At 35.4% G+C, this 12,863-nt stretch overlaps 2 protein-coding genes across 11 annotated transcripts in view; both read right to left on the bottom strand.

Annotated features, from left to right (window-relative positions):
• Positions 1–12,863, bottom strand: part of LOC140663666 (disks large 1 tumor suppressor protein-like) — a 337,014-nt gene that overhangs the window by 239,238 nt on the left and 84,913 nt on the right. The gene's annotated exons all lie outside the window — the stretch shown is intronic.
• Positions 5–12,863, bottom strand: part of LOC140663681 (disks large homolog 1-like) — a 265,116-nt gene continuing 252,257 nt past the window's right edge. The window contains exon 4 of the mRNA XM_072888039.1: positions 5–1,541. Coding sequence (XP_072744140.1) covers positions 1,474–1,541 — 68 coding nt within the window. The 3' untranslated portion in view covers positions 5–1,473. The remainder of the gene's footprint in view (positions 1,542–12,863) is intronic.

Raw genomic sequence — 12,863 nt, 5'->3', positions numbered from 1 at the left:
GTCCAGGGAAAAGGAAAAGACGTATTACCATCTGCCAGAGCGTACGCGTTCGCAGATAAAATCTCCATGGACCGTATGACCGGTTTCCCGGTCGGCAGCGAGGAATTTCATTTCGTTTCTATGTAGACTTTTCGCACGTTACGTGCAAATGCCGTGTGATAAATTGACACTCCTCTCGACTGGGGACTTTATTTATTCCGCATACATCAAGTATATCGAAACAAATCTAAAAGAAACATAACAGAACCAATTAAAAGTCAATTAACCGACTTTAATATATCGTATATAATAAGAAAAAAATAGAGTAGGTATTATTTAATTGATGTCGTCATGATTATGTGTATCACTGAAATGAAATGCATGTTGCACGGAAAGTCGGGGGACAAGCAAGCAGCTCGCTCGCTGAAGATCTTAACGACCGACGCCGACGCAGATCTCGAGACGTGAATGTGAGAGCTTCCCCCGCGCGATAAGGCGGTCACATAATTTTCAATAGTTCCTCCGCTCTCGCGTAACTCGAGTGGACCCTCGAGCAACGCGCCTCGCGCGACGTTGCGCTCTCGAATATATATTACCGGCACCAGAGAGAATACGTCGGGCGCAGGTCGTCTGGGTCGAAGGAGCTCCGTAACTCTTCTTGCCACACAGGATGCTCGCCCACTGTGAATGGGATAAGACTCGCTTGTGACAACACGAGGCTGGGAAAACGTAAAACGTTATTTGAATTGAGCAAGTACTAGCTTGAGATTTTTAAAAACTTGATCTTTTTATATCTCATATTGTAATCGCATTCTGTTTGCATACTTTGAGATATAAACGTTGAAAAAATTTCAAGAATTATACATATGGACAGAGAAATAAATGCATGGATTTATTTACCATGATAAATGCATAAAATGTCTAATAAAAATATTCCCTATAGAACGTCTAATATTACTTTTGTCTTATATCTTAATTAAAGCATTCTCATAGGAAAACTGATAATATCGTCTGTTGTTGGTAAAAGTTTTGCGAATAATTGTCTGGAAAAATGTTAATATGGCAAACTTTTGTATCTTAAACCTCTTTTGTTTGTCTTTTGTTAAGATCGGAAACCGCATAGATTTACACAGAAGATTCAATCTTTCTCTTAAAGAAAACACCGCTCTATCTATGCGGTTTAATTTCTTGCTCGTAAATTATATATAACATCTTCAAGAGTTAAAGTAATCCTTAGCATAACCTTAGCATAATTTCCTACGCTTATTGTGGCGAGCACTATACTCTTAATTTCTTTGCTGGGCGTACGAGTATCTTGCGCGTGTGGTAGTCGTTAATGAATTGAAATTACGGTTAGTGCTTTGAGGCACTGCTCCCGAGAGCGTCGCGTATTAATTGCTCCCGCGTGAGCAATTCCTAAAGGTAATTTCCAAGTTACATCATTACAGCACCTGTGTATTTCGCACAATACCGAGCTTTCTGTAATTACGCTCATTAGTCGGTCAAGCGGGTTAAGTTTCTTCGTCCTTTCCGCCAAGATAATGCGACTGTTTCTAGTCTTTCTAAAACAAAAAAAAAAAAAAAAAGAAAAAAAAATCCGTCATCTGATAAATAATCAAACTATAAGTAAAGTATAATAATAATAATAAATTTTTGTACAACTTTACAATTCTCGTATAGTATACACAATTTTCGTTAAAAATTATTTCAAATGATGATGAAAAATTTAATTACATTCTTTTTAATTTTTATAATATCTGTAATTTTACGTCAAATAAATTCATTTCGCCACATCTCGGCCCTCATTTCCATATTCCAACGATAATTTTAAAACCACACACGCGGACTTACCTTAGTCCGTCTAGTCGCTCTAGCGCCTTGAAAATATATTTTTCCCCTTTACCTCAAGGTATTTATATAAATGAAAAATTTCAAGATAAAAGCTGCTATAGAAGAAAATATATTTTATCCGTCAGTCGAGAGAAAATTCGGAGATTTCATTTTCGTAAATTCGCTCTAACTTGTATATCCCTTACCCTGATGCCCCGACCTGCCTCACGAAAGTATAATTTGCCCCATGCGAGAAAATTTCAAAATATTGTCAATATCGTGGAGGACCACGCTCCTTTTCGCGAAGCTTTCTTGAATTTTCTAGCAAAGTTCGAATAGACGCTGACGTAATGCCGCACGATTTTCTTGAACTATTGATAAGAGAAAGTTGCGAATTTTCGATATTTGCAAGAGTGTTGCTTTTCATCTTCGCGACGCAAACATTTCGCATGCCGCAAAGCCCGGGTATCTGCGGCGCCGGCATCGTCTCGAGGGTGTTATTGCATTATAAATTTTCAAAGGGCGTTCTGATTCCACCGCGATAAAAATGTACATCAATCCCATTCGAGCTCTCGGCGGCACGGACAGCCCCCCCTCCCCTCCCCTCCCCTCCCCTCCCTTTTTCACTATTCCGCGCGACGAATGGTACCCTGTCTAAATATAACCCAACGCATTTCTCACGTGGAATGCAAGAAATATATCGGAGACTTATTTCAATTCCCCTCCACCTCCCTCATCCTTGCGTGCGACGTTGACGTCGGTATGTGAAACGCGCGTGGAATTCTTTCCGATGACGGGCATTCGGTGCATAGGCGGCAGCGCCTTTCTCATTCAATGCAGGCGCCATCGTGACGAAACATATCTGACGTTTCACGCTCCGTGCGAAAGGAAAAGCTTCAAACGTTACTGCGAGAGCGAGGCTGCCGCGCGTAAGTCCATAAGAGGATTTATATCTTAATCCCAGAATACAAAACGTTCGCGATAAGAAATATAGTATATGTATATAAAGCGTTACCAATCTTTCAACTCGTGACTAGGTAGAAGCAAAAAAAAAAAAAAAAAAAAAAAATAGCATTCTGAATTTTATCTAGTATTGAGATGAACAGCACAAAATTAGCAATAAAATAATGTTTAAAAAAATTGTTCTCATAATTAAAAAACGTAAAATGTCACTTTTATGTTTGCATGCAATCTTGAAGCATTCTGTTGTTTATGATTAGAAATGCCTTTGTATTGCATATAGTGATAATTGATTGCGAAGCAATCACATATTCCCGTAGCGTCATCCCTTTATAATTAGTCCAATGTAACCGACGCCATCGTGGCTCTTACTAGGCCAACGGCTGGAATTGCAATTAGAGACGCAGCCGTATCGATAATCGATGCATGACGTTGATGGGCATGGAATAATAATTAGATTATTGGTACTTAAATCCGATTCGTGACATATACAACCACAATATAACTGCATCGATATTGCAATATTGATGTTCCACTTATGTCATGTCCATATATGTATGTATATAAATATATTTGGCCATATCATATTCACGCGTATCATCATTGTATCGGCAATTTTCAATATTTGTGTCAAGCTTGCGAAATATCACCGTTACTATTGCAAGCGTCATTCGAGCGATCGTATTTCGTTACGATCCAACAAAGAGAGATAGAAGCAAACATACGCATTTAATATAATTAAAATATATTCCGAGGCGAGAAGATTTGTGATTTAGAATTTCCTACGATTTATTTTATATTCCCGTGTTCTCATCCCTCCTATTCCTTTGATACGTGGCTATCAACTACGAAGTGCGTGCGATGATAAAAGTTACAACTGCGCAACGTCCAGAGAATATATTGCTAGTCCGGCTTTTCGTTAATTTTCCACCGTTTCGCCTACCTTCCCCTCGTTCTGCCCTTCTAACCGCAACATCATACATTAATTTTTTTATCCTCTTTTGCGAAATTACGAGTACAGTGTTTTATTACATATTATGGCGGTGCATTAAAAAATTTGTGTCTCTTACGATAGTATAATGTAAAAAAAGGTTACGAGAGAAGATGCGAGATTAAATTTACCCGGTTCGGGTTAACGTTGAGTTTTTTTTTATATGTCTGATAGTTAGAATATTTTTGAATACTAATATGCTTCGCGCTTGACGAATACATTTTGTTTGATTTATCAGATAAATGTAATGATATGTAAATAGTTCGCTGTATTAGCTTAGAATTTCTGTCGAAATATGTTGTCGTAAACATATGCGTAAATATGCATTTTAATTTTAATTTTCCCACGCATATTTAGTTTAAAATAATAAAAATTAGCGAAGAATAAGTAACATAAAATAAAATTGTTAATGTTTTAATTCATGATATAATGTTAAATTTATCAAAATACTAATACGAATAATATTTTTTAAATTATAAAAACGTGACTTTAATAGAAAAAAAATCTAATTTTGCTTTTGTAAAACATATTTTGTAAAACATATTTTGCGCAATTAATTTAATAACGAAAGCACGCTTTCGCATATACATAATAATAGCAAAAAAAAATAAGAGTAGAGAATTGAATTTACATAAAATTCGGCGTATATACAAATTCATTACAAATGTTGAAAAATAAAATGTTTTAAGACAAAATTAATATTTTTCTTTTATTCTGCTCTTATTCATCGCTGTCAATCAAAGATAAAATCAAGTAGTCAATCATTTTTTTACTCAATGCTCGTCCTCCACTTTCTTCAGATAGTATGAAAAACGCTGTGCAAACGTTTTTACGCGCCGAATAATTTTTAATTTTTCGCAGTTTCCGATTTCATGAAAAAATCATTACAAGACTACTTTGCTCCTTTGTCAGTCTCCCACTCTTCTTCTTCCTTCTCTTTAAGTTGCGGACGGAAGTGGGAAAGTTGGCTAGAGAAGTAGGAGGGATGAAAGTTATTTACAGAAATAGCGTATCTTGTACGGGCAAGTCCATGGTTGATGTTAACGAGCTCCAGTTTATCGTCGGCTTCCTCGTCGTCGTCGTTCTCTCCGTCTCTCTCGTCTCTTCATCGTCCTCTTCATACCGTGTGCAACACACAGACTGGAAAGTTCCGCCGGTGTGGAAATTACGTGTCGCAGGGGCTAAACTTCCGTCTTCGGCAAAGTACGACGGGAACGTTAACGCGTCGGCGCCACGTGTAGTCAACCGACGTCGGGCGTCGCGACGCCCCGAGCGTGCGAAATGGCTCGTGATGTTCACGCGTGTATATTTACCGTGCATGAATCAGTAGCACGTGGATTAAATCACGAACTTATTGTTATTAATGTATTTTAATTTCAAAAATACTTAATTTTTTTCTAACCACCAAGAGAAAACTCAGAATCGGCGAGCATAGAGTTGTTAAAACAACGGAAATGAGTTATTTTTCTAATTTAATATATCTAATCGCTTTTACATCTGTCTTCAACTATAAAACCTAACACGAGATTATTACATGATCAAACAATTTCGATTAGAGTTTCAAATTAACCTATACAGCATATAATTAGCTTTAATTGCTAACTGAAATATATCCTTAATTATCAAAATAATATGAAGATTACAAAATTTTTGACGGTATAAAAGTTGTAATAAAATTCACATAATAATAAAAGCAAAAAATTAAATTTCCGAATCAAAAAACACACGCTATTGTCTTACAATTGTCGTACTTTCTACCGCGAATGATATTCAAACCATGGCTGCACGGTCTGTCAATTTTAAAACTGCAATGAATTTTACGTGGTAGAAGCAAGGCAGTCGAAGAGAGAGCACGGTTGAGATGAAATTATTCCCGGCTCGACCGTTCATCGAATTATGCTTCTCGCTTTCTGCATTCTATCCGCGCATCCTTTCGCAATTACTGATCTTGCAGACTCGATAGAAATGACGCTTGATTTTGCGCGAGGTAAGGCTTAATGCACTCGACTTGACGAGGTCGCGAGCACGACTATTCTAATTATATTCAAGCATGCGAGAAGCTTGCAGGATATCAGCGTTCGAAGCAAAGGAGAGAAGAGAGCTTTGGGAGAGAAACGAGATAAATATCTCTGCGAGAAGATGAGATAATTACGCATTTTCTACATATTTTTGACGACTATTGATAAATTAAATGAATTGCAAATATTTGATTTGAAATTTTTTATAGATAATATAATCTAAATTTTCCAGAGATAAAGATTTTTTTTTTCACTTATGTTACAATGTGCAAATAATTATATGATTCAACTGCTACGTTATTCTTTATATACCAAAGAGATTATTTCTTTTTACATAGAGATAATTTATATAAAAATAACAATGAATAATTTGAAATCTCTTAGTCTAATTTGCATTATGATTAATGTATTATAATTTTGTTTGATTTTATATATATCATTGTATCGTTGTTATTCCGAACAAAACTCTTGGATCGTACGAAAATTTTCTAGTAGATACTAGTTTCGGACTATTGGGCGACCATTAAAAAGATCATTCAATCTATCCATCACTAACGCAATTTTGCACAGCGCTGCGAGTTTTAGATAGAATGAAGCCGTGCGAGAGAATCGCGATGAGGTTCGCATAGCTTCGTCGGATATCGCGTGAAATGTTCACCGTAAAGCAACGCGCGTGGTGCAGCACGTAGCGCGCAGTTAAATCACTTGCGGTACGACCGGATAGAACGAAAATTCTGTTGCATACGGTAAATCGCTTACAGCGATCAGCAAACATTTATTTTCGCAGCTCGCCAAAATCATTTATACGCTGCACTGTTGCGAGGAACCGTAAAAGAGCGTATATGAAACGCGGTAGTGAATGTAAAAATTAAACAATACAATAGAATAAATTAAATTTGAAAAAGGACTAGAAAAAAACCATATCTCTGCTATTCTATAAATTTTATAATTCTAGAAATCTACATTTTAACAGATTTATGAAATTGTATAATTATATTTCTTATATATGGATATAATTATATACAATTAGTAAATTTCAAATCATGAATAATGTGTGAAAGATACAAATAATCATTTTTAAACATATGTTATTTATTCATTATTGAGCAATAGAGTGTTTCAATTTTTCTTTCTCCAATTAAGCGGACAATTCAGGACATTGTGGCAGATGTATGTGTATTAGTATAGTGTATTATACGCGTCCACATACAGATGCAGTATTATACACAATGATCTCACGCAAATTTGCTACCGCAAAGTTCGTAATAAAGTTAGCTGATTAGATTTGTGATTAGTTAGGAAGTTATACATATTAAAACATTAAATAACATAAATAATAAAAAACATTTCTCGATTAACATACAATTAAGTAAGAATTATAAAAGCACGAAATCAAAAAATAATAATAATGTACAATTTGACAAATATAACAAGAAAACATGACATCTTTTGGTACAATTCTCTTTCATGAAAAAATAGATTTTAAAATTAGTATAATTTTATCATTTTACATATATTTAATAATAATTATACATATACGTGTGTTCTCATAACATATTTTAAGAAATTACTAGTCTTATCTATACTTTACATAGCTATGCGGCTATCCTAATCTTCGTAATATAGAGAGATTGCCATAATGCGACCTGGATATTGCCAATCGACCGCAGGGCATCGTCCGAGTCTGAGTGCAAAGCATCGTATCTGAATATAACGGTTAATGGCTTTGTTGCGTAGTCAAATTTTACTAAAAGTTAGCGATATAAGCTCGCTATCAACTCAAATATACGAGACTCATATATTCTAAAGAAGTAAATTGTAGCTTTAACGCCGCGGACTACGTGTTATTCAGCAATATTATATTAAGACATTTTGTAAATATTTGATTAAAAAGAAACATTAAAAGAAACATGCGATTAAATTATATAAGTTAGAGACGATTTCTTTCATCTATATAATTATGTATATAAATGTCAGAATACTATTTCGGAATAAAGATTAATTTTTTTTACTTCTTTTAGGTATCTATTTGCACCATTTATTTTTATCCTGGATATAAATTCAAAATGAAAATTTTTTTTTTTTAATTACAAGCGCATTTATGAAGATAGTCAGAGCCAGTTCATCGAATTGGCCAACGAAACGACTCTCCTCATGAACTCATTCAGGACCGCGGATGGCCTGATACCAATTCCCGCTCAAGATACGGATCACGTTTATCGGATTATGCGGACGGAATGGCACACGGACGAGTGGAAAGAGACGGTTAGCGGATAGCTGGCGTAAAAAGCTGGAACAAGAGACTACCATCGCCGACATTTCTATATTTAGTACGTTTTACAAGCGGCGACTTAATTACGCCGCAGCGGTGCTTCGTTAACACGCGACCGAGCATTCGACTTGCAAAAATCTGACATAAAGTCGGCACTGTGGATGTTAACGACGTCACTGGTGTTCCCAAAGGGTCTGATAAAAATCATAATGAACGTTTATTATACTGCGCGAGACATTTTCCTGAGTTTCATAGCTACTAATCGTAGATATACGACATGCTATTGCAATTTCTGGTTGAATCGAACTCTAGCGTTTAATTATTCGTTTTTATTTAATATTTCGATATTATCGTATCTACCGATCGGTTTTAACTAGAAATGACGATACGATTGGACACGAAACTTAAATAAACTAAGAAATAGGTAAAGTGAAATAATTTCATGCATGATTTTTTTACTTAAGTATGTTCATGATCTAATTGGCACGATCGCTCTCAATTTCAATTTGTAACACAGTAATATGTAAACAGAACGGTATTAATTAATATTCGGCGAATGTTTACATTGGCTCGGTTGGCGCTGTGTTTTGTTTGCGTTATTCGCAACTTGGTTTCGATGATGAGAGACTTTGTGGCACGTAAAATAGTGCAATATAAATAATACTAAAATGAATATATACTCACATTTAATTTTCTTCAACACATATGATCGATTGAAGAATAATATATATTATATAATTGCACATTAAATATAATTTAGACACGTTTACATTTACATTATAATAAGGTGATACATCTAATTTGATGATTAAACTTGTGCTACCTAAAATTTATTAATTGTACGTCTGCTTAATTAAGATTATGAATTTCCAGGGAAATTATATTTCACGATATTATTGCCTAAGTACATTCTTCGTATAAGTATATATTCACATCTTTTACGATCAGATAATATTATATTCTTTCTTGACGAGGGGACGCCGGCGGGCGCATTAATTTTTGTCTTTATTTCCTTCCCGTTTCTCGAGCGAAGAAGCAGTTACATTGAATATTTTTTACCAAAGACGGCCATATATACATACATAAGTGTATGTATGTGTGTACAACCTTTCATAAATGTACTTAGTATAGGGAACTAATAAAACAGAGAATTCATTTTTAAGTCTGGTTTGTCCCTTGCGACCAACAGAACGCACGTGCGATTGTTTATTTTTGACTTTTATTTTGAGCTTTTTAAACTCGCGCGTTCGCGAGCAATTAATTAATCGAGGTAATCTTGTTCGCGCAAAAACAAGAGACGTGATTTTGCACGATAAAAGATCGAAGAAAACACGAAACGCGAGATGCATATAATGTAAAATCGCCCGGAGAAGTTTCTCGTCACGATTTATCAAGTAACTATGTATTATATATGTGCAGAATAGTTTGCCCTTATTTCTAATATAGTTTATCGATCGAGCACCCGAGATATATATTTGAATTTCTTGAATGAGCCGCGAATTTGCGAAAAATTGATGCACGTCAATAAAATTATGCAACGGTTAATCTTCGACTTGCTTTCGCAGAAGAGCTTTTTCGCTCGGAGATTCTTCTTCCGAAAATGATCAAGTTCCATACAGCCGATGGAGTACATTGGATAAAGATAAGATAAATGGCAGACATCGTGCGACGGTAGTGTCTGAAAGCTGGATGTGTATGTTGTGTGTATGTGTGCGCGCGCGCGCGTGGGTGTTTGTGGTTGCGCGAAAGCAATTTATCAAACCTTTCATATATTTATTATCGGACTACGGCTACGGCAGGTCGGCTGCTACGCAGACTGACGCTGATAATCGGTTTAAGCTAACGCCGCGAAGATGAATTCGCTATCGTGGTGGACGCAGTTTTCTAATTACTCGCTGGAAATTATTCCCGCCGATGCAATATTAATACTTCATTGAATTTTTCTTCAATCATTCGATTATTATCAATCCCTACGTCGTCGCTACTTGTTTTCGCCGTTAATAAATTTATAATTGCTCTAAATTCGCGGGAGGAGTTTGTTCCCACGTGACCATACGTTGTTGCTTCGATTATGGAAGAATTAAGAGGTACGCAATGTAATTTTGAGCAAAATATCATAGTAGGTCAACGATTAATGTTCGACAGGCAAATTGCCTGTCACGGGATTGACGAAGTAATTTGAAGGAAACTGAAAGATTCATAAATCAAATTCGTAGTTGATAACATAATACAGAGCGTAAAAGTGCTTTTGCATGAAAATATACTACAAAATTATATTTACGCGTAGAATATGAATTACGTGGAAACGTTAAGGTAAATGAGAAAATAATTTCAATAATCTCTGAATTAATATTGCCGTTTCAACCTTTAACCCGCGCGAACATTCAACATAATCAATCAAAAAGACCGCAGAAATTTCACAGGGAAAGAGAGAGAGAGAGAGAGAGAGAGAGATGGAATTTCCGTCAACGTCATATTCTCAAGTTGGCATAATTATTATTATGTGGCGGTTCCCTCGAAGGATCGTCTGGCGCAGGAAATCGAGATCTCGCAGGAGTCATAACGTATAATAATAGCTACTTAATCGTGAGAAAATCGAGTTTCCTACGTGACATCACGAGTCGAGCCTGGTGTTCGAGCCGAGACGGCAACGTCAGAAATGCTGCCATTGTTGCCCGCTACGCGCAGTACTGCCAGGGTATTGTGCAAGAAATTTCATTGTACGGGTCGGTGTTCCTCAATGTGAGAAACAGACAGAGACAGAGAGACACGCACGTACACATAGAGAGAGAGAGAGAGAGAGAGAGAGAGAGAGAGAGAGAGAGAGAGAGAGAGAGAGAGAGAGAGAGAGAGAGAGAGAGAGAGAGAGAGAGAGAGAGAGAGAGAGAGAGAGAGAGAGAGAGAGAGAGAGAGAGAGAGAGAGAGAGAGAGAGAGAGAGAGAGAGAATCGTATCGCGCTAGTTCTTCTATTGTCTATGAGTATTGTTAGCGAGATGTAAGTAGAATAAACACGATTCCCGCATTTATCGTACCATTGATTTTGGCTCAGTATGTTTTTAGTTAATAATTTCAACAAATATATACTGTCAAAGGTTGCACAGCGTCGAACAATTTTATTTATGAAACAAAATGATTGAAAGAGAAAAGAAAAAGAAATTTTCGGACATTAATTCGTCGTAAAAAAACATCAATAAGTTCATCAGCTAATAATAATCCTCGATGATAGATGTATTATGAGAGATGCGAATTAATGATCGTCCACCGATTGAATGGCTGACGGATGCATCATTGCATTTAAGGGAATGCCAGAAACGCATTACAGATCATCGTCGAGCCGACCATGTAGACGCGATCCTAATAGGAACATTAGTAGGATTACATCGAGTGGGATTGCTTCGTTTCTTCCAATCCCGCGAGCCAAACTCTACGGAGCATTCACAGCTTTCGTCGTTTATTGCGTTTCGCGATTCCAGTTATTCTCGCTATGCTATATCATCTTACGCACAGAATGGCGGGCAACATAATACCGGTATTCTGATAAAGCGAAATGAACCGAGACTAATGCATTTTCGTATTACTCTATACAAGAATAATATTTTTTATTTACAATGATTGATGATTTCCAATCGCATAGCGATATATTTTAATTTAAGCATTCAAACAATTTGAGAGAGTCTTATTTATAATATTTATAAAACCAGATAAATAATTTTCACAATGTTTTTCATCTTCCTTTGATATGTTTGTATTCGCACATTTTAGAAGCAATTACAATATATCATCAAGTATATTTCATTGCATGATCTTCTTGATGGTGCACCGAGTGCAGTATAATGCACATTGTTAATATCTGTCGTAGTTGAGAGAATATAAATGCAATAAAATTGTGAAATAATTCGAGAAGGAATGTTGCTTATAATATGCTTTCATTTTGCATATATAATTTAAGTATCTTTATATGCAGTGAAATTAAATTAATAATATCAGAAATATTATTAATTTAATTTTCAAGTAGAAGAAAATACTTTTTTTCTTGATGCTATAAAGAACAGTCTCATTTCTTCTCACTTCTCTAATCAAGAAAATTAAAGAGAAAACATTGTAGTTTGTTTCATTCTGAAGAAATTAATATAATAAAATATAAATGTAATAATTTCAAATTCGGCCAAGTAATATTTTGATATAAAAGAAGGTAAATTACTAGATAAGATATAGGTAAACTATCATTAAGTTACAATACGTATTCATATATCTTTAAGTGCATTTATACGCATGTATAGCATAATATTGCTTGAAATGGCTTAGTTAACTATAATATTATTGCTTTAACTGTTATACTCGTGATATTCGCATGAAAACGTTGACGTCTTCATTAACGCTAATTATCCATTCAGTTTGCAACGTCGTTCATGCGAGCGTAATATTACACGGAATTTGCAGATGAATGAAAAGCAAATCTGGTCGTTCGTATCCAAATTAATATGATACGTGGAAACTATTACGCGGGTGTGTATAATTAGGGTAGCAATAATTAGTCTGGTTCCATCTTGTTGCATGCATGCCCAATGAATTGTTTGCACTTGGAAAATTTGCATAACTACCCCTATATTTCCTATTTTGTAATTATAATAAGTATATTAATTATATTATGTTTGTGTAATAATTCATGAATATCGAAATAATTTATGAGAAAAAAGAAGAATTAAATTAGGCTATTAAAAAAACAATTGGTATATCGCTTTACTTAAACCCGTCACTAAAAGTCTTGAAATTAGAGCAGAAAATGGGTATCTAAAAAAGATTGCGACAAAAA

This window comes from Anoplolepis gracilipes, chromosome 3, assembly GCF_047496725.1.
Source record: "Anoplolepis gracilipes chromosome 3, ASM4749672v1, whole genome shotgun sequence".
NCBI lineage: Eukaryota > Metazoa > Arthropoda > Insecta > Hymenoptera > Formicidae > Anoplolepis > Anoplolepis gracilipes.
The sequence above is the reverse complement of the archived record's forward strand: the minus strand, read 5'-3'. Positions and strand labels throughout refer to the sequence as shown.